This window comes from Enhydra lutris, unplaced genomic scaffold (assembly GCF_002288905.1).
Source record: "Enhydra lutris kenyoni isolate GAN:26980312 unplaced genomic scaffold, ASM228890v2 scaffoldscaffold25, whole genome shotgun sequence".
Lineage (NCBI taxonomy): Eukaryota > Metazoa > Chordata > Mammalia > Carnivora > Mustelidae > Enhydra > Enhydra lutris.
The window spans coordinates 6,953,598-6,980,967 of record NW_019154109.1 but is presented as its reverse complement, the minus strand read 5'-3'; the positions used below and the strand labels follow the sequence as shown (position 1 = coordinate 6,980,967).

Below are 27,370 nucleotides of genomic sequence, written 5' to 3'. Positions count from 1 at the left end.
CGTAAATTTAAATGAAAGATTTAAAATTCGATACCTCTAACAATCTGTATGATAATTATTATTTGTAAGTTACCAGGCTTTATAGCTCAATTAAAACAACAACCGAAAAAAAACTTGGGGTCCCTGGCTGACTCTGTAGAGCAAGTGACTCTTGATCTCGAGGCTGTGAGTTCGAGCGCCACGCTGGGTGTAGAGGTTACTTAAAAAATAAAATCTTAAAAACAAAACAAAACAAAAAAATTGTTTAAAAGAAAAATAAATATGTCAATTTTATCTCAATTAAGAAAATCTTGTTTATAATTTACTGGGCTGACATCCATGTCAAGCAAAGTTTAACATGATCTAAAACACAAGAGCTTTTGCTCTTTGATATTAAATAAAAAATACCTAGCTGAAGATGAAAGTTAAAGATGTATGAAACAATGAAAACCCCGATTTTGTAGGCATAGGCAATCATGACCCTAAGTCAGATAAAAATGCCTCCTAAATAATCAGACACTTGCACCAAGATTTATATATAATGATGTTCATATTACTTTGTGTAAAGCAAAATCTAAATGTCCAGAAGCAGACTATACTGACATAATAGAACATTATGTGGCCAGTAAAAATGAACATCCCAAAGAATTATGAATACAGCAAAAACAAAGCAGGCTGCTAAGTGTTACACTATGGAAGTATCAATTACTTTCTAAACATGAGTCAGATAATGAATAAGTTCACATACATATGTACATAAATGAAAGACTTGAGAAAAACACATGAAAAAAAAAAGCTAATGGTTGTTGTATCTGGGTTGCAGAATTATAGGGTTTTAATTCTTTTATTTATTTATTTTTAAATATTTTATTTATTTATTTGTCAGAGACAGAGGGAGAGAGAGTGAGCGAGCACAGGCAGACAGAGAGGCAGGCAGAGGCAGAGGGAGAAGCAGGCTCCCTGCCAAGCAAGGAGCCCGATGTGGGACTCAATCCCAGGACGCTGGGATCACGACCTGAGCTGAAGGCAGCTGCTTAACCAACTGAGCCACCCAGGCGTCCTGGTTTTAATTCTTTTAAAAGATAAAAGTCCCCAACTTTTGTACAGTGAGTGCCATTATGCTTAGTTAAAAACAACAACAACAACTTTAAGGGGCAGAGAACAAATAAAAACACAAGTACAAAAAATTCTCATAGAAAAGTATAAGCATAGGGTGCCTGGGTGGCTCAATCGTTGGGCATCTGCCTTTGGCCCAGGTCATGATCCTACGGTCCTGGGATCGAGCCCACACTGGGCTCCCTGCTCAGCAGGGAGCCTATTTCTCCCTCTCCCTCTGCCTGCTGTTCCCCCTACTTGTGCGTGCTCTCTGTCAAATAAATAAAATCTTAAAAAAAAAGATGAAATTTATATTAAAAAAAGTATAAGCATAACTGTTTACCTAATTTATTATTAAAGCATTAAAAAGAAATCTATTAGCTAAAACTAAAAGGCACATTTTATCATTCATCTGGCCTTTGCCCGCCACGAACAAAACCATGAAATGATCTTAAATAAACTCACCTCTTTAGCTTCTGTTCTATTAGCCCCGCTCTGGGAAGCAACTTCACTCCCTTCTTGTAGTTTCTTCTCTTCTTTTATACCTATATTCACATTAAACCCACCATTAATTTTTCATTTAAGCTGCAACTTCAGGAACAGATGAAAGCAAAAACTTTTCTTAATGAAAATAAAGGTAAGATAGGACAAATAAAATTGTAGATGAAGCCCATTTGTCCTCATAAAGTTTCAAAACACACCTTAAAATATCAAAGGTCTATATAATAGCGCTGCTGCAAAGAAAGAGCTTAATTGCATTTGACCCAGTGGTCTTCAAAGTTATCTGAGTAAAGTTCTCACAGAACTCCTAGGAAAATCCTGAGCAACACTGCCCTTTGAAATATGATCTGGGGAAATGGTACTACAGACCAACTGTGGTGTTACCTGTTTTTTTTGTGATTCGGAGAAGCCGCCTTGCCCCTGGGGTGCCCTCAGGCTGAGGCTGGGAGCTGGTGCTGCTCTCCGAGCTCTGCTGTACCCGCAGTGCCTTCTCCTGTTTAATTTCCTCCAGCGTCTTGATGTGCACCTCCTGCATAGACTTTGCTCTACCTGTGGGCTCCTCTGATTGTCCTTTGCTGGTAACTACAGGTGGCAAAACCACTGTTTTTTTAATTTCACTATCTGTCTTTAGCTTGATGCAAGTTACATCCTTTTTGCTTTTTTGTCTCTCTGCTTCCTGCTGCCGATGTTTCTTTTCAGCCAGGACCTCAGAGAAGGTTTTGATTCTGATGGTGGAGGGGCTTCTTGTTCCTAAAGTAGCATCATCAACTTTTGAAGGTCCTTCGGTCTTCAGTTTAGGTTGCAATTCTCCACGTTTCTGACTAGCTTTTTCAAGAAGAATTTCTTCTAATGTCTTCACATGGATTTCACCAACTTTAGTGGCTCGCTCTGTTTTCATGGGGAGGGAGAAACAAGTCACTGTATTTAGAGCTCACCGCTTAACAACTTATGCTCTGTCTATTCTTAGATCAGGGCAGAGTCCTAATAGAGCGCTATCTTGTAGACAGGTAATTAAAATGATCAAAGCATATTAGTTTCGATTTCAGTTTTAAAATACTGCATGTTTCAGGTAGTGGACCTCAAAGAAAACTCTTAGGTGGCAAAAGTTTGTTGGGGTTCTAGTCAAAAGCTTATCCCTGAAGAAATCTCAAAGCCATTTATTAGCTGGAGACGGCTATCATTGTAAATCTTAACAAAATGGCAACACATTAGTTCTTCCATTCACTAAAAACATGGGCTGGACACTGTGCTAGAAATATAATGATAAGACGTAGTCTCTGACCACATGTAGTTTACAACAGGGTAATAGTAACTTTGTGGGTTTTTTTTTAAAGTAAGCTCTAAGCCCAATGGGGCTTGAACTCATGATCCTGACATCAAGACCTGCACTGCATGCCCTACGGCCTGAGCCGGCCAGGAACCCCAATAATGACAACTTTCATACAGGAAGTAGAATACTATAAAGGAGCAAAACCCCAGCCTTTGTCTAAGAATTGGTTGAGGCAATCTTTTCAGAGGAAGTAATGTTTAAGTGACATTTGAAGGATGAATAGAAGTAAAACAGGTAACAAGACAGAAGAAAAATGGGGAAGGCCCAGAGACTGGCATGCTACTGAAGAGCTATTTTTAATGATATGTTAGTCATTCTACATCTGTTTGAAGAGCAACTTTCACACTTGACAGATATGCTCATCTTTACTGAGGGCTAAAAGAAATAATGAAGTGATGTGGGAAAAACCAGAAAAATATGGAGATTGTACACACGCATTTGTTAACTAAAGGACAGCTTTTTTTTTAAGATTTTATTTTTTTTTTATTTTTGAAAGAGAGAGAGGGAGAGAGCACTGAGGAGGGGAAAGGGGCAGAGGGAGAGGGAGAAGCAAACTCCCTACTTAGCAGGGAGCCTGCCCCAGGGCTTGATCCCAGGACCATGAGATCGTGACCTGAGCTGAAAGGCAGACTTAACCAACTGAGCCACCCAGGCGCCCCTGATTAACAGCTTTTAATGAAAGATCCAAAACAAAAAATATCCTTTACCAACCTTAAACACATCATGTTTGGTTTCACCTTCTGATCTTTTGAACATGCTGGGCCTTCTACAGAGAATGTGCCCTATTGGTCTCATTCTCTTGCTGTCTAGTTTTAACTAAGTTCGATTTAGAACCCAACACCCACCAATCTAGTTTATTCCTGATCACAGTACTGCTCCCAAGGAAGTGCAATGTCCTGCATTTCCAGCCATACTAGATACTTCATGAAAACTGACTAAATGTAATTATCGGAAATATTTCAATATATAACGATACATAGGAAACACTCAAACAGATACTGAATTACTTCCTTAGGCTTTAAAAAAATTTTTTTTCCACTTAAAGATGGTGGATTGATCTCAAAATTACCACTCCAAGAAATTGTGTGAATGGTTGAAGATCTTATTTCCCCACTCTACCAAAATTTTATCAAAACTATAGAGAAGACATTAAAAGTAGAATAAATCCACAATAGCAGCGGAAAATAAGCTGCCATTGACAGAGCATAAATCTTGAGGGATTTCTGAGAGAACACAGCAGCTATATGAATGTACAGAAAAAGAGAAAAAGAACAAATGAAACTGCAGGATTGAGATCTGTTCTTCCCAGGAGCCAAAGAAAACTGCCTAACTAGTAAGAAAAGCAACCGTGGGTAGAAATATAAGGGTGCCATATAGCATAGGTGGACCAGTCATGACCACCTCCTGGGAACTGCTCCCCGAAAAGAGGAGAATCTGCTGGGAAGCAGAGCAAGTTAGAGGAGGTTGGGGCTGAAGGGAGAAGATGAACAAATGCCAAGCAGAAAAACAACAGGGAGGAAGAGGAAAAAGGAAAGCAAGGGAAGGAAAGGATCTTTCTTACTGTGGCAATGGTATGGGCCCCCTGACTTCTAGCCTGCAACCCACACAAGCTGCCTTTTATTTATTTTTATTTTTTTTAAGATTTTATTTATTTGACAGACATAGCACAAGTAGGCAGAGAGGCAGGCAGAGGGAGAGGTAGAAGCAGACTCCCCACTGAGCAGAGAGCCTGATGCGGGCCTCCCTCCCAGAACTCTGGGATCATGACCTGAGCCGAAGGCAGACACTTAACCGAATGGGCCACCCAGGTGCCTCCGCAAGCTGCCTTTTAGCATGCCCTCCCCAACGCAGGCAGTCCTCACTTGTGCCTCCCAGTCAGGAGAGAGGACACTTGGGAGTAAGACCTTTAGAACCGCCACAGGAAACCCAAGTGCTATGAAACAACAACATTAAAAGTGGATCAAAACAAACAAGTGATGAAGATGACAAAATAATACACACACTTTTTTTCCCTCTTTTTAAATGATTCCAAGTAGAAACTCTAGGGGAGCCCGAAATCAGGCTATAAAACTGGGAGAAAACAGAGACAAGAAAAAAAAAGGTCTTTGGAAGATAAACGCACAGGTGCACTTGCGGTACCTGGGTGGCTCGGTTGTTAAGCGTCTGCCTTTGGCTCAGGTCATGATCCCAGGGTCCTGGGATCAATACTGGCATCGGGCTCCCTGCTCAGGAGGGAGCCTGCTCCTCCCTCTCTCGCTCCCCCTGCTTGTGTTTCCTCTCGCTGTCTGTCAAATAAATAAGTCTTCAAAAACAAACAAACAAGACACAGATGCACAAATAAACCCTACCAAAGGAACTGGAAAGCATCAAAAAGACAAGGCTGGTCAAAAATCAGCCATCTAGAAGAGGCCTGGCAGACTACAGCAGATGGGCCACAGCTTCTATTGTGTAAATACAGCTTGATTAGGACACAGCCGCGCAGACACACGGATGGACAGACGCACTGCACAGGACTGCTTCTGCATGACGATGGCACAGTGCAGTAGCTGTGAGGAGACTGCAGCGCCAAAACCGAAAACATTTGCTATCTGACCTTCCATAGAAAACGTCTGTCAATTCCTGACCTAAATAATAAAGCCAAGCAAAGAACAGAGAAGGTGAGGCAAAAATCAAAACCAAACAAAGAGACAAACAAAAAGCCAAGGAGTGGAGAGCAGGACGTCAAGGTTAAAAGAGACGTGAAGCCTATGTCCTGCCATTTCAGCTTCTGTCTGGTAAGAATGCACGGAGAAGGGGCGCCTGGGTGGCTCAGTGGGTTAAGCCGCTGCCTTCGGCTCAGGTCATGATCTCAGGGTCCTGGGATCGAGTCCCGCATCGGGCTCTCTGCTCAGCGGGGAGCCTGCTTCCCTCTCTCTCTCTCTGCCTGCCTCTCTGTCTACTTGTGATCTCTCTCTGTCAAATAAATAAATAAAAAATCTTTAAAAAAAAAAAAAAAAGAATGCACAGAGAAACCAAAGGAAGTGTGGGAAGACATACTCAGAAATGAGAGCAATGTTTTCTAGAACTAAGTCCTCAGATTTGAAGGGCCCACTGAACACTGGGCTGAATAAACCAAAAGTGCCACGTTTAGACCTACTGTACTAAAATTCCAACACAGTAGGGAGGAATACAGAGGAAATTCTAAAAGTTTCTGAAGAATAAACCCAGGTTCTTTACAAAAGGGTAGGAATGTCTGACATCAGACTCTCCTTTTATGATGCTGGTAAAAATCTTAATATACAAACCAGATAAGGACAGGATGAAAAAACAAAAACATAGGCTAACACCATTCATAAACATAGACATAAAAATTAAAAAGCAGCAAACTGAGGGGCGCCAGCCTGGCTCAATCAGAAGAGTGAGGTACAAAAGAACAGGACGGCTGGGGTACAGGTTCATTTTACTGTTCTTTAAACTATATACATATAAACACTAAGTGGTTAGATCTTACAATTTAAAAGCGTTAAAAATCAGAGTACAGGAAGAGTGTAGAACATAGGAAGAAAATTATTTTGGTGTATTTTTTGCATTGTTTTCCCCAGGCATGTATTTTTATCTTTACAAAACTGGAATCATCTCATACATAAGGATGTTATTTCTGAGAATGAGTTTTTACAATAAGAAAATAAGCTTCATCACCCCCACAAAATAAGATTCTTACCCTAAATCCAAAGGTCAAAAGCAGTATGTGTTTTTTTGTAACCTTTCTTCATTCAATACGAGGTGAGAAGTTTTTCAAGTCATTATTCTTCAAAATATGACTCGTGACAATAATTATTTTTGTACATAGCACCTTAGTTGAATTTTTGTTGGATGTTTAGGTGGTTTCTAGTTTCTAGCTACTAATGTGGTAAAGTCATCATTTCGCCATCTTTTTTTTTTTTTTTAAGATTTATTTATTTATTTGACAGACAGAGATCACAAGTAGGCAGAGAGGCAGGCACAGAGAGAGGGGGAAGCAGGCTCCCTGCTGAGCAGAGAGCCCTACGTGGGGCTTGATCCCAGGACCCTGGGCTCATGACCCGAGCCGAAGGCAGAGGCTTTAACCCACTGAGCCACCCAGGCGCCCCATTTCACCATCTTTTAAGAAGAGGATTCATGGGGCACCTCGGTGGCTCAGTCGAACATCTGCCTTTGGTGCAGGTCCTGATTTCCAGATCCAGGGATTGAGTCCCTGGGCAGACTTCCTGCTCGGCAGGGAGTCTGCTTCTCTCTCTCTCTCCCTCCCCACCCCCTGCCCCTCACCACTACTCATTCTCTCTCTCTCTCTCTCGCTAATAAATAAGATCTTAAAAAAAGAATTCATACTAGTGAGTTGTCAATTACTTAAAAAAAAAAATATAAAACCACAAAAACCACAAGCCCTAACCTAACCACAAGTCCTAACCTAACAAGAAAATAAATTGGAGAAAAATTAAAGATTGTTACAGGAAGGAAAAAAATACCAGAAGCTGGTCTTAGGGTTTACTTACCTGCTGCCTCCTCACTGTTGGGAGCAGCTGAGATGCCTAATCGCTCCTTCAGAGACTTGGAAACGTGAACTGTAAAAAAATGTATTTAAAAAAACCAAAAGTTGAACAGAGACCTTTTTTTCAAAGTTCACAAATTGGGTTTATGTTTGTCTTCTAATGCAAATACTTAAAAAAAATCTCTTAAGGTCTTAAAATTTTTCTTTTCCACAGAACAAGACCTCTGTGAATCATGGATTCCCTAGAGCACTTGGGAAGGCTTAAAAAAATATAATCTTTTTTTAGATCTGAAAAGCAAAAACTATTGAATTCAGGGAAATAATTTTTTTTTTTTAAGATTTTACTTATTTATTTGACAGAGACAGACACAGCGAGAGAGGGAACACAAGCAGGGGAAGTGGGAGGGGGAGAAGCAGGCTCCCCGCTGAGCAGAAAGCCTAATGCCGGGGCTCAATCCCAGGATCCTGGGATCATGACCTGAGCAGAAGGCAGATGCTTAAGGACTGAGCCACCCAGGCACCCCGCAGGGAAATAATTTTTTTATTACTATATGAACTTTTATACTCTTAATGGCATCAAAAGGCTCCCCCAATCTATTTAAAATGTAATTTTTAGTTATGAAAATTTTTAGTATAATCAATAGGCAAGGAGAAAAAGGTTATGACTGCAAAGAAAAAGTAAGTTGTTTGCTCTGAGAATCCAAAGAAAGACCCTAGATGAAAACGTACTCATCAAAGCCTCTTGGGCTACAGGAACAGTGGAAAAAAGTTTCTCATCTTCAAGAGAAGTTAAAACTAAACACAATAAAAGGGAAAAACACCACCTATTCTTTTAGTAATTAACACCAATGTTTCACTGCCAAGTCATAAAAGGAAAACAAATTCCAACCTTGACTTCTTTCTATAAATAGAACTTCAACCACATAATCATTCTAACTCCCAAATATCTCTCAATTTAGTCCACATCTCTCCATACCAACTTTTAAGAACACTAAATCTATGCCACTAACTCCTCTTGTCTAGATTATTTTATAACAGGCTGCTAACTCATATCCTGGATAGCACTTTTGTCCTTCTAACCTTTCTCCATATTTTAGGCAGGTTGATGGTTCTAAAAGGCAAATCTGAGCTTCTGATTTTGTTCATAACCTTCCCATGGTTTGCTACTAAGCCCAAACTCTCTACTATGGTTTAAAAGGCTCCAAATGATCTACGTCCTTCCTCCTCTCCAGTCAACATGCTCTTTACCCCAATTCTATGTTTCAACCACACTCCTGAGTACAACCTGCTTTCTTAGCTCTGTGCCTTTGCATATATTTTTCTCTCTGCCTCGGCATAGCCTCTGGTCCTTCAACATTACCTGCCTATCCCTAACTCATGTTTCTGGTCTAAATTCCAATATAATTTGCCCTGGGGACCCTTTCCTGACAGATGTTAAGAGGTGCCCTTCCTGTGTGCTCCCATAACACTGTGTACTTTTTCCATCATGGAATTTATCACAACATATATATAAATATTCCTATCTGCCATTATACTATAAGTTCCTGAGGACTGTGATGGTATTTATTCTATCCAGTGGCATCTCCCTAGAATCCAGGAGAGTAAATACTCAAATATTTGTAGAATAATGCAGACACAAGATAATCTAATTTACCTGAACAAAAAAGAATGATGAACAATGCCTGTTAACATTACAAGGGACAAGTGTCATGATCACACACACACAGTGTATTAGAACAAAGGTACCTTTCTTTGGTGCTTTGTCAGTGTTCGTTTCTGTAGCTTCCACTTTCTTCCCTAACCTCTGCGCAAGGCTACGCTTTAACGGAGGATCGCTGTCACCCCCTACAAACGGAGAGAACTTAGTTCAAATCAATCTTCAACAAGGTCAAGAAATACAAGCAAAAGAGACAATGCAGAATAAGTCTATCAGTTTTCTGCATTTATATGGTGTGTTCATTCACTAGTGTGCTCAGAGAACTCAATGTTAGAGAATAAAAATGTCCTAGAAAGAAGAAATGACGAAAGGGACAGAGAGTATAATGCACAAATCAACATCTATCAAATAATGGACCAAAACTACAAATGGAGAACGATAAGCCCTGATTAAGGCCAAAATTCAGCATTAGTAATATGCGAGAAAAACTTCACATACAAAAAACATCTTAAATGGCCACTTGGCTCAATTCCAGACGTATCTGTGCTTAAATGCACCTGGGATGTTCCTGGTAGACAGCAAAGGAATCTTTGTATTTTTCCGTGACATGAAAAATGGGAAGACCAAATAGCCCCCATTCTTCAATTATAGATAAGACGTCTAAGGTTATGAAAAACTCTATCTTTCTCAAGTCACCAATTAGTGACAGAGCCAAGACCTTACCAAGTTTCCTGACTCGTGGTTTATTATATTATACTGTTCAATACGAGTTGATTAAATGTCACAAGTTAAAAATTGTTTTTTGCACTGCTCAACTAAAGATAATCTTTGCAGTATCCCATTAAAAATTCGAAAGACCCTACACAGGGTACGATTTTCTATTTATAATTTAAATGTGAGACCAAAAAATAACAAAGTTTACATGTATGTGGAATTTAAAAAGCTGTTATTTTTTACCTAAAACTTCTCAGGCAGTGAAAATGGTATCAAAGATAACACAAAATATGTAATATTTCATATTTGTAACCATACTTTAAGGAAAATATGAAGAAATAGCTGAAATCAGACAAATTTTTCAAAATTCTTTTGAGACAGATACATTAGGGTATATACATAACAATTCAATAATATGATAAAACACTTCCCTAAACATAAAATAGCATCAATAAACTCAGGGACCAAATTATATTAACCGGACACTTTTTTCCCCTCTAAAAAACTCAAATTTCCATTTGTCCAAAGAGACAAAGAGGTATCTTCTTTACTGTTTTTTCAACAGAGTACCTTCTAAAAAGCTGGTTATAATCTACTTAAATTCTAACACTCTAAATTTCTGTAAATCAGTAACAGGTATAATGCACATGTGAAAAACAAAAAAATTTTCTAAGTTCTTTCAGCCAAGCATTCAGAGGAACCAGCAAATAAATTAATATCGACAGGACATTGTATAAAGGCAGTTAGGGGGAACATTATCATGTTAATACATGAACAGAAGAAAACAAAGGATCTGCACAAAATTCATCTCACCAACTGAAAATTTTCGTTTTCCCAGTCTCTCGGTGAGGCTCAATCTTACCAAGGGTTCTTCTCCTGAAATGGCAAAAAACAGAGTTTCTCTAAATTAGCCAATTTTTCTGTATTCAGTAATAATAATGGGTACAAAATATGTTCTGATGTCATAAGCCCACCCAGAAAGTCTCTTAAAAGTCAGATCTCAGTATTAAGACTGTCATATGGGGTTAAAAAAAGATTTAATCTATTAAATAGTAATTTAAATAGCCAAATGCACAGCCCAAAGGGAATCGGTAATACAGTCCTAATTATTAACAGTAGCCAAGTATATGAAAACAGGTGTGTTATAATCAATTGCTTACAAAACCCAAGCTATACTTTTGCTTGTGCACTTCAATATGCTAAAATGAAATCACACTACTCTCTCGCTAACTCTAATGTAGAACTTTGATAACCAGGAAAAAGTGAGCTCTCTTTCCTCTAATTCTTTGTTGTTTGAACAGCATATTTAAATATATCTGTATACTACAATTACTTGTGTCATATTTCTTACCAGGTTTAAAACTATTAAGGGAAAAGTCCTACATTTTTCTAGAACTTATAAAGGTTACTACAGTTCTTTACCCATAACGGGCAGTCAATAAATTTGCTGAACGGATACAGATAAAGAGTAAATTTAAGATTAAAGATACCTAAATGTGAGAGCTGCTTGAGCAAGAATTTCAACCTTTAAAGAGTCAAATGCACTGATTTTTCTTTTCATCCTTCTATCTGACCAACACAACTAAGGTCTTCCTGCAAACCCATCAAAGGCACACTACACTCAAGGACTTTGCTCGCTCAATTAAAAAGTGGCAGCCTGACAACTCTCAACCTAGACCTACCTATACCTCACCTTGTTTGCTGGAAAGAGTTACTGTCCTCACTACAGTCCGGACATTCTCTTTTTCAGGACCTGGAATGGGCTGAGGTTGGAGTAAAAGACTGGGAACTCCGGAAGAACCTTCTGAATAAAGCAAGTCAAAGAACAGCAAATAATTTATGGAAAATAAAGCTATTATAAGCCAAGAAATTTTGCTTCTGTGATCAGTTAAGTTCAATACCGACCACTGGATGACTATAAGCCAGTTTTTCTGCTCCTATTTGCCTAGAGTGAGTTGGGGTAGGGTGGGGGAGAGGAGATAATCCCTATCTCTTATCTACTTTGGGCACAAGGTAAAAATAAAATACAAAATTTTCAGTGACTTAGGTCCTCAATCTACTTTTATTTACCGAAAAGGCTAACATTCTAAGGTTAACCTGAGCACACCGCCACCAAGCCAATTTAACCTTTTAAAATCTATATTCAATCACCTGCAAAACACAACTCCAAGGTTCCTACAGAACAAGCTTTGGCAAGCAAATACTTAAAACCAACCATGTGATCCTTTATAATTGCTACATTTCACACTATATCTGTAATTTTTAGGGTTGGAAATATAGACTGACCAGGCTAAGTCAACCTTAGTAAATTCTAGCAGCTCCTAAGAAGAATTAATCTACTACAAAATAAAGGTTTTCCTCTCAATATGATTTTTATATGTAGTTCTTTGGAGTTGTATTTCTGAATATAAAGCAGTTCCTTCAAGTACTAAAAAAAAAAAAAGCAGCCCTGATTTAAATGTCTGTGTTTTACCTCAAACAAGCCACAGAAGTCAAAATCTATGTGATCATTTTGGCTGCTGCCAGTGTCCTTTTTATCAGAAGTCTCCTTGTTACTCTTCTCCAGCAAAATTCAACTGTCTGTGTCATAACTGATGACTTACCACCTTGCTTCTTGGATTTTTCCTTCATTTTCTTTAACTTAATCTCCTCAAGAGTTTTTATTCCAAAATTCAAACATTCACCTGAGAAACCCAAACAGAAATCACATGAGGAACTAACATCTCATGCCCTTTGCATTTTATTTGTGCACAAGCAAATGTTTTCTGAATGAGTAAGAGAAAGCAAGTGTCAGTATGGGTGTGTGTATTGTGGAGTCAGGGACAGAGAGGTGGTAGTGATCATGATCTAAAATTTTTTTTTTTTTTAAGATTTTATTTATTTATTTGACAGAGAGAAAGAGCACACAAGCAGGAGAACAGCAGAGGGAGGAGAAGAAGCAGGCCCTCCATCGAGCAGCGAGCCCCATGCAGGGCTTGATCCCAGAACTCTGGGATCATGACCTGAGCTGAAGGCAGCAGCTTAATCGACTAAGCCAGGCAGGTGCCCCCGTGATCTAAATTTCAAATGTATTTAAAGTAGTTTGGGCACATTCAACAGTGCTTTTAGATTTATGAGCAGGAAGCAGATCAATGCAGCCTCTTCTTACCTTGCTTCAAATTGACTCCAGGTTTCCGGGCAGAGGCTGTCCGTAATCCATTATGAGCTTCAGGAGGCGGCTGCAGGATGGGTGTTTTGGTTTCATCACCTTCCTCGGAAAACTGATCTATGTATCGATATGTGAGGCAAATTTACAATTAACAGAGGGCCTCAAGTTTTAATCTTGATTCCAATTCACTGAGTGACCCTGATCAGTTATTTGCCTTAAAGAAAGAGCTAACACTTACCATCATCATCTTCGTCATCATCAGCAGCATTGATTACAACTGGTGGATGGGTGGGGCTAGGAACGTTTTCTGAACTTTCTACTTTCATAACACTTCGCAGCTGAGGGGAGGGATTAGACTGGACAGACAATTTGTTCTGTTGAACTGTGAGCTGGTTAGCCTTCACTTCCTCTTCGGGTGACTCAGGCACAGTAGGCAACACAGCTGAACATACAACATCAGTCATAAATTAAATAGAAGATAAAGTCCCAATTCATTAAAAATCTCCAAACACATATGCTAAGTTTGGTGCTTTTCCCTCCACCACTTAGGTCTTTTTACCTGATTTCTCCATTCTCACAATTAGGTTCTCAACTCCCAGGGAGGGAAAAAATGGCTTTTAGCTAGTAACTCTTCACTGTACACAACGTTCAAAGTATGTGTTCAAAAGACAGAATAATCTGGACACCAGGTGCATAAAACTTTACAAATTCTAGACATTTAATTTTAATATTGAAATTCGAAGCTTTCTGCTCAGCAAAAAAGGAGCTGTTAAAAGACATGGTAGGTAACACTTCTAAACTAAACCAGAGAAAAGCAAGCCCACTTTTTTCTCTTAAATAGAGGGGACAACATGTAGCCATCAAATTTTAATCACGTAAGATGTGGCTTTTAAATGTCTGTTCATTCCAGCAGGAAATGTTAAAGGAGATATGGCAAATAAAAATTAGTTTTGGGGGGAATATAAATTTTATTTTAGATTATAGCCTAGAGTTGGGCTGGCAAACTTTTCCTGTGAAGAGCTAGATATTAAGTATTTTAGGCTTTGTAGACCTCTGTGTCTCAACTCTGTGGAGAAGGAGCACAAAATCTGGCCATAGAAAATATGTGAATGAACAGGCATGGCTTCCTTCTAATAAACCTTTATTTTATAAAACGGGTGAAGGACCAGATTTGCCAAACCCCGGCCTGGAGAATCCGGTTTCTTTTGGAAAACTCACTGGGTCTTATAAGAAAATGGGAAATGAAGGTATAGTAACCTAAACTGTCATGCCAAGAAACATTTGGGAGGCAGCATGACTTTTGGCAATGAAGTTTTAATCCTAACTGTGATACTTAATTTGTTTATGACTATGACTATATACAAGTCATTTAACCTCAATTAAAAGTTCAGTTCCTTCATCTGTAAAGTGGAAATAAAACCGCTCTCTCCCAAGACTATAAGGCAATGTTGTAAAATACTCTGTCCAATGTACACAGCAGGTGTTCATTAAATAGTAACTATTCTTTTAAAAATTAAAAACCCATCTTACTTTTGCTTGGAGGTAGGAAAAGGCCATCAACATAACGTCCTCTGTTGTGATGGAAAGCGCAGTTTAGTTTCTGACATCCCATTGGCTGATTTTCCCAGTAACAAGGAATCTCACTACGTTTTTTCTATAGGAAGAAAAATACATTGTTTTCAAATAAAAAATGAGGTGTATGGTCATTTGTTTTCTGAATAAAGTTCATTCAGGCTTCAAAACTCTGAGGCATGTGAACAGATTGTGAGCAGGAAGAAGGGTTGCTGAAAGGGGCCTTCCATGCTCGAGGGACAGATGAAGGGAGTAGGAAAGTAGCTCATGTCCTGTTGGTGGAACCCCTAGGTGCCTACGTTTAATTTAGAGAAGCGGGACAATATATTAGTTAAGATTATGGAACCAAAGATAACATTATGCTACATACTGGCCATGTGATGTTGGACAAATAATTTAATGCCTCTCAGCCTTAGTTTCCTCAGCCATAAAAATGGCAGTAAACAGGAGCTATCTACTTATGAGGATAAAATGAAATAATGTATATGAAACACTTAGCACACAGAAAGGACTCAATACACTGGAGTTTATTTAAAACTGAGAGCTCACAGCTTTGAGGAAAATTTTCACTTTTGTGACTTCTCAAAGTAAGGCACAAATAACACACTAAGGATGGTACTTTTCCTTCCTAAGTTACCTCACTCTTATGAAGGGGAATGAGGAAAAAGACACCTTCATACCTAGAATAAACTGCTGGATCACAGGGCGTATGTCCAGCCAAAATATATACATTAGTTCTCAGATATACAATAGATGTGTACAAAGGGGGGTGCCTGGGTGGCTCAGTGGGTTAAGCCTCTGCCTTCGGCTCAGGTCATGATCCCAGGGTTCTGGGATCGAGCCCCACATCAGGCTCTCTGCTCAGTGGGGAGTCTGCTTCCCCCTCTCTCTGCCTGCCTCTCTGCCTACTTGTGATCTATCTCTCTCTCTCAAATAAATAAATAAATGAATAATCTTAAAAAAAAAAAAGATATGTATAAAGAATGGTTCAAAATAATACTATTTATCATAGCTCCAAAATGGAAACTCAAATGTACATTATTATCAGCACAGATAAATACACTGTAGTTTATTCGCACAATAGCATGCTATCCAGTACTGAGAAGGAATAAACCATCCCTACACTTAACAGGACAGTGCAGAAGGAAGAAGCCTGGTGCAACAGTGCACACTGTGTCATTCCACTGATGGGGATATCAAAGCAGGCAAAATTTCTCTATGGTAGAGTACTCAGGATAGTGATAAGCTTAGAGGGAGTGGTTAGGGACAAAGGACGAAGACAGATTTGGATCTGTTGGATTATGATGGAGCTCTCATCATAAGCAAGCTACGGTTTAAAATTCTAGGAAAGCACAGCAGCATTACTTCAGAAGCTGAAGAGAGAGAAATATAACGAGAGAAACAGAAATAATGACCATCACAAAAAGATCCTCAAATGTACCAGCAAAGAGCAAAGATGAAAATCTATTATAGGGAGAGACTGAAAATTTGACAGCACACCACGTCAGCGGGGATGCAGAACCACACAGTCCAACGGTACTGGCTGATACAAACATAACTTAGCTCAACATCTCTGAAATGCAGTTTGGTAAAAAAAAGTATTCATAAGATTTATGTCCTAAGTTAATGCCACATGTATGGATTGCCCATTTTTAAAAAGTACAGCAAATTCCTTTACCTTTCAAAAATTTGGATAGGATTTATCATTCTCCTGACACACCCAGAAAGTTAAATACAACAGCTACCACTGTTTTTTAAATAGAAATAACAATTACTCAATTACTCCATCCTCAGGGCAGAACCTAATGCCAATCTTTCTTGCTCCTGGGTCTGTCTTTGCTTAAGTTTTTCTTTCCTGGAAGCAGTTTTCCAATTACTGAAGGACTTCTGTAATATACCCTCTGTATACAGGAGTCACCTGACATTTATTGTCAGTGTCGTATTTCAGCTGACAAAATCTCCTAATCCTTCCATATCAATAAAGTTTCCCTTTTAAAAATGTACTTACTGGATTTTGTTTCTAAATGAAAAATAACATACAAATAATGAAAACCACTTGGAAAATAGTTAGTAAATGCCTGCCATGCTATTACCCAAAGAGAACCACTTGAGTATAGAATTCTCAGACGTAAAAAAGAAATTATAGGTGCGCCTGGCTGGCTCGACTGGCAGAGCATGTGACTCTTGATCTCAGGGTCATGAGTTCAAGCTTCACATTGGGCATAGAGCTTACTATTGAAAGAGAAAGAGAGAGAGAGAGAGAGAAAAAGGAAAGAAGGAAAGAAAGAAGACTGATTTAAATGTTTACATGTACACTTAAAAGAATATTTATTTATCTATCTCAGCCGGCAGTGTGAAAGTCAGGCGACTCCAATTTCTCAGTGCTCTGTACATGTTTGCAGATGGCCCATGAAAGCACAGCAAGTACTGATTTGGGGGTTTACAAGTAAATTTTAGCAAGTAGGCAAATTTGCAAACATGGAACTCATGAATAATGAAAATCAACTGCATATGGACGGGTTACAGTAAAAAAGCTCTTTTCCATTCCTGTCCCCACTCCCTGACAGCTACTGTTGTCAAGTTTCTCCTTTATGCTCCCAGAGATTTAAAAATACACATGTGAATCAAAAACACATTCTTCTCCCTTTTTTACACAAATGACAGCATATTATGCACCTTATTCTGCCCCTCACTTTTTCACTGACAATATATCCTTATCTTTCCATACCAATTAAGTTTCCCTTTAAAAAATGTTTAATATAAGGGGTGCCTGGGTGGCTCAGTGGGTTAAAGCCTCTGCCTTCGGCTCGGGTCATGGTCCCAGGGTCCTGGGATCGAGCCCCCGCATCGGGCTCCCTGCTCGGCGGGGATCCTGCTTCCTCCTCTCACTGCCTCTCTGCCTACTTGTGATTTCTGCCTTTCAAATAAATAAATAAATAAAAAATCTTAAAAAATGTTTAATAGCTGCCCAGCACGTCCCTTATGAATGTAGTAAATTTGTTTTAAATGAACGTATTTCGCATATTTTATTATTACAAATTATGCTCTAATGAGTAATTCTGTATATATCTCCTTCTGCACACAGGAACGGAGATGAGACAAAGGTAGGGAAAGCATACAGTATTTTGAAAAATGTAGCCAAGTAAGTCTGTGCAAAAAAGAATGAACCCAGCAGCCCTAAGACTGCTCTCTTAGATACCTTGCTTGCAAAGTTGACCCTTAAGATGTTCCTAGTCAGTCAGCTGATTACAGTGCATAGACTGTGCAAAGAAGATGTCTTGTGCTGAACACCTGCCTTCCTTCTGCGAGTCTAGTTTCAGTATGTGGTAGGTAGAGGGTGCTTACGTGACAAGCCCCATTAAAAACCTTGGATGTCTGAGTCTCTACTGGGCTTCCTTAGGCAGAAACATCCCACACATAGTGCTGCATTTTCATCCCTGGGGGAAGTGTATGTGCTCTGTGTGAACCCTCGTGGGAGGGAGATCACAAAAGCAATGTATACATGGATTCCTTCAGACTCTACGTCTTTTTCTCTCTTATGATCAGTGTTATCTCCCCATCACTGTAATAAAATTTTTGAAGACTTATTTATTTTAGAGAGAGGGAGAGAGAGAGCACAAGTGGGAGAGGGAGAGAGAATCTTAAGCAGACTCCCTACTGAGCCAGACATGGGGCTCAATCTTATGACCCTGAGATCACGACATGACCCAAAATCAAGAGTCAGATGCTCAACCAACTGTGCCACCCAGGCGCCCCTCACTGTAATAAAGCTTAGCCATGAATGTAACTATATGCTGAGTCCCAGGAGATTCCAAAGAATCTCTCAATGTGGATGTTCTCAAAGACCCTGACATACCCTTTAGGGAGCTATGTTTAGATTTTGCCAGCAATATAACAGTGTGCATTTTCAAAAGCTGCATAGTATTTCTCTGAATTTATTCAGTGAATTCCCTGCTCTTTGGAAGACAGGCAGCACAGAATGCAGCTAAAAGGCCATAAATCTGGAGCCCACATGGAGGAGCTCTATGAGCCCAGGCCTAAAACTGCAGAGTCAGTCTCTTCCTTCCTTCCCTGCCTTCCTCAATTTAGTCCGAGGGCATTAGGTGAGGCTGAGAATGAGAGGTGGGCTCTTGCTGGGAGAGGGAAGGGCACATGGCCCAGACCAGAGTGTTAGAGCCTGACTGAATGAGGAAGGCACCATGTGACAAGGTTGAAGTGACCTAGAGCATCAGAATTAAGGAGGGCCTGGCAGGGCATCTGCGTAGGAGCGTGCTGGAGCCTGAGCAGGGTGAGGAATGCTTCTGTGCAGAAGAAATCCCCGTGTAGGATGAGGAGAGTATATTTATGGAGGGTGAGCTTAGAATGGACAACAATGACTAAGTGGCGTTAAGGCAGGCAGGGTCTTCCCAAGTGGGGACCTGGCACAGAGCTGGAACATAAGCAGGGTGAGAAAAGTAAGCATCTCACGTGGGAGGGCTGCCACACACACAGTAGCGGCGTCCAAAGGTGTGAAAAGGGCCATTCATGTGGAGAGGAGTCAAGAGTAGGATGTTGGTCCTCGCATGGTGAGGACGAGTACTTATGGTGGAGCAAGGAGAGAGGCCTGGTACAGGGTCACTGGAACCAAAACAAGGTGAGAAAGATGTCCCTGTAGGAGAGCAGCCTCGTGTGTGATGTCAGAGCCTGAGGGGAAGGAAGAGGCTGGGAATGGTACTGGCTTACCCAACAAGGGGACTGATAAAACCAATGTTCTTAAGGACAAGTTTCTCAATTTTGGAGAAGAAAGTTACAAGTATGGAAAAAAGAGAAGCTTAGACTGAAACCTGCAGTGCCATCTATATGAACTCATGACTTTCAACACACAGACATAAAGAATAAATGATGATGGAAATATGTGTATGTAAATGCATTTATACATTCTTGTTCTGTCCACCGCAGGCCTGGAAGCAGTGAGACTCCAGGAGCTGCCCAAATCTTATTTCTATATGTATCATTCTTTACTAAAAGGATACAGGGCTCCTTAGAGAAATGACTAATTCCAGGATAGGAGGAAGAAAAATATAGGATGAGCCTGAAAAATCTTGTCAGGCCAGAACACACTAAGGTGTTCAAGAAATGAAGAAAACATCAGAAGGACAAAAAATCAGCTTGAACAGCTGTCACTGGGCAAATGTGGGTCAATCTGAGGATTAAAAATGATAGTAATGGAGTACAACACACTGAATAAAAGAGGAAACCATGAGTTCACAAACAAAAATAAGTGGGAAAAAACTGAAAATTTGGTGAGAAATGGGAGAGCAGGGTCTCAAAGTACCTCTCCACAAAATGCATATTAGTTACAAAGAAAAAACCTTTACAGTCAACTAATTTGGTACAAACCACCTTAAAAAAGTGATCCAAGTTACCACTACCAGTAATGGGATAATGAAAATCGTATGTCTGTGCAACCTAATAGTGTGCACTGAGAGGAATTATGATATTCCTGCCAGTGGTACATAACTTGAACTTAGTAATGAGGAAATACCAGATAAACCCAAATTGAAGGATGTCCTACAAAATAACTAGCCTAGAACTACCAGCAGTGTTAAGGCGAATGAAAAGTAAAGAAACATTGAGCAACTGTTTAAGAATTAAGAATTAATTAAGAATGTTTAAGAATGAGAGAGCAATGCCAACTATATTCGACACTCCATTCCGGACTTGCTCCATCTGCAATAAAGGACGTAACTGGTACAGTGGCAAAACTTGAACGGGTTCTGAGGTTTACATGAAGGTAAACTCTCCGTGTTAACTTCCTAATTTTGATGGCTATATTACAGTTATCCAGGAGAATGTCCTTGCTTGTAGGAAATATTCATGAACATATTTGGGAGTGATAGGGAATGTCAGTTTACTCTCAAGTGGCTTAGAAAAATGTTTTATAATGTACTTGAGGGTTTTCTCTAAGTCTGAGACCGTTTAAAATAAATGGAAAGGGGTGTCTGGGTGGCTCAGTGGTTTAAAGCCTCTGCCTTTGGCTCAGGTCATGATCCCAGGGTCCTGGGATTAAGCCCTGTATCGGGCTCTCTGCTCAGCAGGAAGCCTGCTTCCCCCTCTCTCTCTGCCTGCCTCTCTGCCTACTTGTGATCTCTGTCATATAAACAAATAAAATCTTAAAAAAAATAAAATAAAATAAATGGAGAAATAGAAATATTCCCCAAAGACACATATATCATTTTTACACTTCAGATACATTACCGAACTGGCTCCCAGAATGATACCAACTCATACTCCAAAATATCAAGATATTAAGTGAGCATTATAACAGAAATTTCATTACATCATTAAAAAATTTTTAATCTGTACATTATATATGAGGTGTCATTTCTTAAGCATGCTCCATGCCCAGTGTAGAGCACGACATGGGGATCGATCTCAGAACCCTGAGATCATGACCTAAGCCAAAATCAAGAGTCAGATCTTAACCAACTGAGCCACCCAGGTGCCCCTTTCTCCCTATATTTTTTATTGGCCCATCACAACACCAGGCTGCTTATTATAACACAAACTGAAAACTTACGTCAATCTCCATGTGCCGGAACCTGCACACCTGTCGAAAACAGCGCCCCTCTTGCCATAATGTGCAAACAGTTTCATTTCCTAGCGCAGCTTCACAGTGACGGAAGGGACAGCTGTCACCCTGTAAATGAAAAGAATACAGAAAAGAACTGTGGTACCAAAACAGATCCTAGGTAAAGTGTGCACCGTAACAGTGTCCTGGAATCCAGACAAATAAAAAGGAGTAAGGAAAGACAGGCAAGGTAGAAAACAGAGATGGAAGACAAGAACAATCGGAGGTCAACAAATTTATAATTTCCTATGACCTACTCCTTGACAGTTTCCTTCATTTGATTTCAAAACATAAAGTGACATGAGCGGAAACAGGGCTGAAAAAGATAAGTGGGAGTATTTTAAGTGGCACTCTTTAAAAAAATGTATTTATAGTTCAAAACCATTTCATGCATCTTGACTTGTGTAACTAGCTTTTGATGGAAAATCACAAAGAGATGAGGCTTTAAGAATAATTCCATGCTTCATTATGTACTTCTACAACAGCAGTATCTGAAACACAATGCTGTATATGCTCAGAGCTTTGCTCAAAACTGATCATTTTAAATACAGCCCAGAGATATTTCAGAAATTTTTCTAACACTATATACACCTGTAGAATTAGTCACAAAGGTACAGAAGAGTGGACAGATCTGAATGGAGCTGCAAAAGAATCAAGCAGAAAAACAGGAAGTTTTGACAGAAAAAGCAAAAATGCTACAAAAGCATATTTAGAAGAATGGCTTCATTATTCAGCAGGAAATCTGAAGAAAAAAGTCAAATTCAACCCACGACAGTTTCTAGAAGTACAATACAACCCACCCATTCATTTGGTACAAGTAAATAAAGCCAAAGTTTACAAGCCAGGCCAAAGTACTCCTAATTCAAATCAAATGCACCCTGAACAGGGGTAATTATTAATAGGTAATTATTAATTATGAACAGATGATTATTACCAGTAGGAGAACAGTGAATGATGACTATATGCTGTGGACTTTCTCACTTTTGTAGAACATGAAGAACATAAATGAAGAGGAAAAAAAGATGAATAATGAATTCTCCTAAGAGTACTATTCTCTACTAAGAAAACTGTAGCAGATAACAAATGGCTGAACAAAACAAAACATGAACAGTTAGTATACTGGGACAATCTTATCAGATCTTATTAGAGAAATTACAGAAAGAACTGATTTTAAAGGTGCCAATTCTTACTTTGGTACATGTAGAATAGAAAAAAAAATAGCAGTCTTCTCCTTGATTAGGCATGCTGAGTAGATCCTTATATCAGAAATGGCTTCTTGAAAGCAAGCCACTGCTTCCTCAAGGCGAGGACCAGCTCCAAGTCCTCTTGAAATGGGTTTAGTCTTCCAAAAGACAACTCAATCAGAGAAATCGTCTTTAAAATGCAATCCTAAAATGAGGAGACACGAATTAAAGTATTTCAGATAAATTCTTTCAACTTCTTCCTCTAAATCATCTCAACTTAGAACACATTGTTAAAACCAAATTTTAATTGTATTATGCTTGCCTATTTAGAGCTTTATGAACCCTGATTAACATTTTATTCTTATGTGAACATTATACATTCTCCTTTATAATGTGAAACTTTTGTTAAGGACACCTATGCCCTTCTTTTGTATTCTATATGGAGCTTGTTACATTGCTTCAGCAGAAGATTAAATAAGCCCTAACTCCATAAACGATCTACATTTTAGGTCATGAATGGGACTTAAACGTTATTTTACAAAGGGTATTTGCTAAATCTACAATCCTCACAAACTAGATATTTTTCATCTGACAGAAGTCCCAATATTTTCACAAGCATTTTTATTCCAAAAGTATGTAATTATAAGTAGGTAGGAAAAACTGCCTCACTAGAATAACTGAAACAATTACCCTAGAATCAGCCTATGTAATGAAGATGGCCAAGGAATGTAATTGCACACCAATCACAACAAGGAGAAGTGGTCACTGGATTCTTTCAGTAAGGCAGTGCTTACAAAAAACCCAACTGACCCCACCCTCAGCCCTTGCCACACCCAGGCCCCACACCGAAGTGTTCCAGAAAGCTTCTACGAGAGTAAAAACACACACGATAAGAGCACATATCAGAATGTGGAAAGGGTTTCTGCAGACTCATACATCAGAAGACCAGGTTTCAGAAACACTGATCTACAACTTGAAATCAATTAAATCAAAGTCAATCATATCTCCCATGAATTAATAATCCGAATCCAAGAAAAGGCAGCCACAATAAAAACCAGCCTGGAAGTCAGCAACCTAGGTTAGGAATTAAGAGTCTGCCACTAAACATATACTACAACCTTTAAAATCTACAATACCCTCTGACTTATAATTTCATTTCTAGAACTTATTTTGAGGTAAATACTCAACCAATATGCAAGGTAGTAATACACAAAAAGTTCATTACCACTTTGCTTCTAATAATGAAAGCACATCTAGACATCTAAATGTTCAGAAACTGGGGTCTGTTTTAAAAAATTATGGTACACCCAAGCGATGTGATAATATGCAGCGTATTACAAATTTTGGTACCAGGAAATGAGGTGTGGCTGAAAAAAAAAAATCAAAAAATGTGGAAGCAGCTTTGAAATCAGGTCACCAGTAGAGGCTAGAAGACTTTTGAGGCATTCAACAGAAAAAGCCTAGAAGAAACTATTACCAGAAAATCTGACACTAAAGGAGCTTCTGGTAAGGTTTCTGTGGAAGCATTATTAAGAGAATTAAAAGACAAGTCACAGACTGGGAGAAAATCTTTGCAAAATACATAACTCATAAAGGACTGGTATCCAAAATATACAAAGAACACTTAAAACTCAACAAGAAAACAGCTCAATTAAAGAACAGGCAGAAGATATACATAGACACCTCATCTAAGACGACACACAGATGGTAAATGAACATATGAAAGGACACTCAACATCCTGTCATTAGGGAACTGCAAATTCCTTTTAGAATAGCCAAAATCCTGACCACTGGCACCACTAAATGCTCGTAAAAATGAAGCAAGAGGGTTTGGAAGAATAAGACCAAAATGTTAGCATCAGTTACTACTTGAGTGGTTGGTAAGATTGTAGGTGGCTATTTATTATTTTGTTTTATGCTCAGCTAAGCATTTGATTTTCTAATACAAGGCAACATATATATAATAAAGAATTTAAGTCTGCCTTAACTGGCTTGCCAGTCACTGATCCACTACAGAGTGGGACAAGGACTGGACCTTTAATAGCACCCCACTGATCCACTAATAGGATTTCTCTGACCCTAAACACAAGGAATGTGTTCTGTAATGGAGGGTACACCAAAAGGTAATTAAATAAACTGCCTCAAAAAAAAAAAAAAAAAAAAGACCCAAAATGCCCCCTCAAACATAAAAACTGCCTCAAGTCTCTAAAGGATATTCAAATAATTACAATGACACATACACAAAAAGTAAAGGTATTATTGAGAGGAGAATGAAAAAGTTTTACAATAGAAAAATATTTTAGAAAAGACCAAAAAAAAAAGGTTAAAGATCAATTTCTTTTATTTATTTATTTATTTATTTGCCAGAGAGCAAGCAGGAGCAGCAGAGGGAGAGGGAGAAGCAGGCCCCCTGCTAGCGGGGAGCCCCATGTAGGGCTTGATCCCAGGATCCCGGAATCAAGACTGGGCCCAAGGCAGTTGCATAACCAATTGAGCCGCTCAGGTGGCCTGATCAATTTCAATCTTGAAAACAATATCCCAAAGAATATCAAACCAGTGCTGTTTCAGGAACCCCCAACCTACTAATCAAAATGTTACTTATGAAACAGTAATAAAACAGTATGAATGGCATATTAGGGTTTGTTGTTGTTTTGCCTTAAAAAAAAAAATTAGGCTCTGCAAAAATCCCTCCGAAGTAGAGCATGAAGACTGAATGCTGAGCAGATGGACACGGCCTTACTAATGTTTCAACAGAAGTTACTTCATGTATCTGTTTTAAACACTGAACTTCTGTTATCTTTCTTTTGGGGTGGGGGAGAGAATGTAACTGCTATTCAAGAAAATGGCCAAAATACCTTTCCCCAGAAATTAAAAAAAAAAAAAAAAAGTTGACAGTAATCACTACTACCTTAAGTTTGCAAAGACTCAAAACCTAGATGCATACTGATAAATGTTTTTTAAAGGGCTTTATTTGAGACAGAGAGAGAGGGAGGAGAAGAGGGAGAAGCGGGATTGCAGCTGAGCAGGGAGCCCAATGCAGAGCTTGATCCCAGGACCCCAAGATCACAGTCTGAGCCAATGGCAGCTAGCTGTTTAACTGACTGAGCTAGGAGCCCCCATTCTGATAAATTTCTTAAGCTTTAAAAGTTAAAACAAGGGGCGCCTGGGTGGCTCAGTGGGTTAAGCCGCTGCCTTCGGCTCAGGTCATGATCTCAGGGTCCTGGGATCGAGTCCCGCATCGGGCTCTCTGCTCAGCAGGGAGCCTGCTTCCCTCTCTCTCTCTCTCTCTGCCTGCCTCTCTGTCTACTTGTGATCTCTGTCAAATAAATAAATAAAATCTTTAAAAAAAATAATAAAATAAAATAAAAGTTAAAACAAAAGTATTCATGATGCCAAGAAAATATGAATACTTTTCAATAGCAAAAGTAGGGAAGCCAAGATGAATGACTGGCCCTCTCCAATCCTACCCCTAAATTAATGTAGGAAAAAGGAGAAATTCCTTTAAAACTGTCATGTTCTCAGTAAGCTTTAAAGGATACAGCTTGAGGGGATCCTGAGTGGTTCATCTGGTTAAGCCTATGACTCGGTTTCAGTTCAGGTCAGGATCTCAGGGTTGTGAGATCAAGCCCGATATTGGGTACCACACTGGGTGATACAAAGGAATATATCATTACAAAAAAGAGTGGAAATAAAAGTTCAAAAAATAAGAAAACTCAAATTTCTTGCTTCCCCCAAGAGACTTTTTTTTTTAAAAATTACTTGAGAGATAGAGCATGCGTGTGTGTGCAGTGGGAGGGGCAGAGGAAGATGGGGAGAGAGAAAAGCAGATGCCTTACTGGGCGGTAAGCCCAACGCAAGGCTGGATCCCAGGATTCTGAGATCATGACCCGAGCTGAAATCAAGAGCTGAAATCAAGAGTCAGTTGCTTAACTGACTAAGCCGCCCAAGAGAGATTTCAATACAAGTAAGAGCACAATAAACTGATGGAAAACACTAAAACTGAATTTTAAGATACTGTCAGGATATCTCTCAGAATGCTGAAAGATATCAACACAAGAGAAAAGGTATAGAAGATGGAAATTATTCCAGGAGACTTAATTTCTATACAATGGAAATTCTAAAAGGGATGAAATTGATAGAGCTAATAATAAAATAACAGAATTTCCCTAAACTGAATAAACTTTAGTCATTAAATTAAAAGGGGGTTCATCAGGGACGCTTGGGTGGCTCAGTGGGTTAAGCACCTGCCTTCGACTTGGGTCATGATCTCAGAGTCCTGGGACTGAGTCCTGCATCCGGCTCCTTGATCAGCAGGGAGCCTCTTTCTCCCTCTGCCTGTTGTCTCAGACAAATAAATAAAATCTTAAAAAACAAAACAAAACAAAACAAAAAAAACCAAAAAGGAGTTCATTAAATGCCAGGCAGGAAATTTCTTGAAAGACGTCTCTACTGGGGTGCCTGGCTGGCTTAGTCAGTGGAACATGCAACTCGTGATTTCAGGGTTGTCAGTTCAAGTCCCATGTTGGGTGTACAGATTGCTTTAAAAAAAAAAAAAATCATAAACACATCTTTACTATACCAGAGGTATGCTGAGAATTTTGAATTCCAATGCATAAAGATAGAATCATACAGATTTCTAGGAAAAAGTAGACTAATAACAGAAAATCGGATTTGACCTCTAACATCACCTGACTCTCTACATGCCAAAAGACAAAATGCTACATACCAGAATTTAAAGGGAAGATTATGCCCTTAGATTTGGCCTTTCAAATTACATTTCAGTATCTCAGGATTTGGAAAAAGTTTTAGACATAAAAGTCTCAAAAAGTATATCATCTATATATTCCACATATTGATTACTTAAAGCAGTATTACTTAAAGCAGTATTCTAGGTTGAGAAAAAGAACTTCACTTCCACTATTTTACTGTTTTTTAAAAAGTTTTAAAACAACTGCTTTGGATATCTTATTTGGGACACAGCTGATAAATCCGAAATAAAGCAAATCAAACCACACTATATTAAAAAAAATTAGATCACATAATCAAAAAACATTTATTCCAGGAGTAAGAGTG

General features: G+C 39.0%; 1 protein-coding gene across 2 annotated transcripts in view; it reads right to left on the bottom strand.

Annotated features, from left to right (window-relative positions):
* LOC111150933 (zinc finger CCCH-type containing 11A) overlaps positions 1–27,370 on the bottom strand; it is a 41,694-nt gene that overhangs the window by 4,363 nt on the left and 9,961 nt on the right. Inside the window, exons 4-15 of one of the 2 annotated variants that reach the window (XM_022508623.1) lie at positions 22,304–22,502; positions 21,063–21,182; positions 14,462–14,585; positions 13,170–13,373; positions 12,932–13,048; positions 12,387–12,467; positions 11,477–11,587; positions 10,597–10,659; positions 9,159–9,257; positions 7,417–7,485; positions 1,960–2,463; positions 1,540–1,619 (exon numbers count right to left, since the gene is read on the bottom strand). In XM_022508623.1, the coding sequence (XP_022364331.1) occupies positions 1,540–1,619; positions 1,960–2,463; positions 7,417–7,485; positions 9,159–9,257; positions 10,597–10,659; positions 11,477–11,587; positions 12,387–12,467; positions 12,932–13,048; positions 13,170–13,373; positions 14,462–14,585; positions 21,063–21,182; positions 22,304–22,357 (1,626 nt within the window). In that variant the 5' untranslated portion in view covers positions 22,358–22,502. The remainder of the gene's footprint in view (positions 1–1,539; positions 1,620–1,959; positions 2,464–7,416; positions 7,486–9,158; positions 9,258–10,596; positions 10,660–11,476; positions 11,588–12,386; positions 12,468–12,931; positions 13,049–13,169; positions 13,374–14,461; positions 14,586–21,062; positions 21,183–22,303; positions 22,503–27,370) is intronic. The other variant, XM_022508624.1, reaches the window with a different exon arrangement.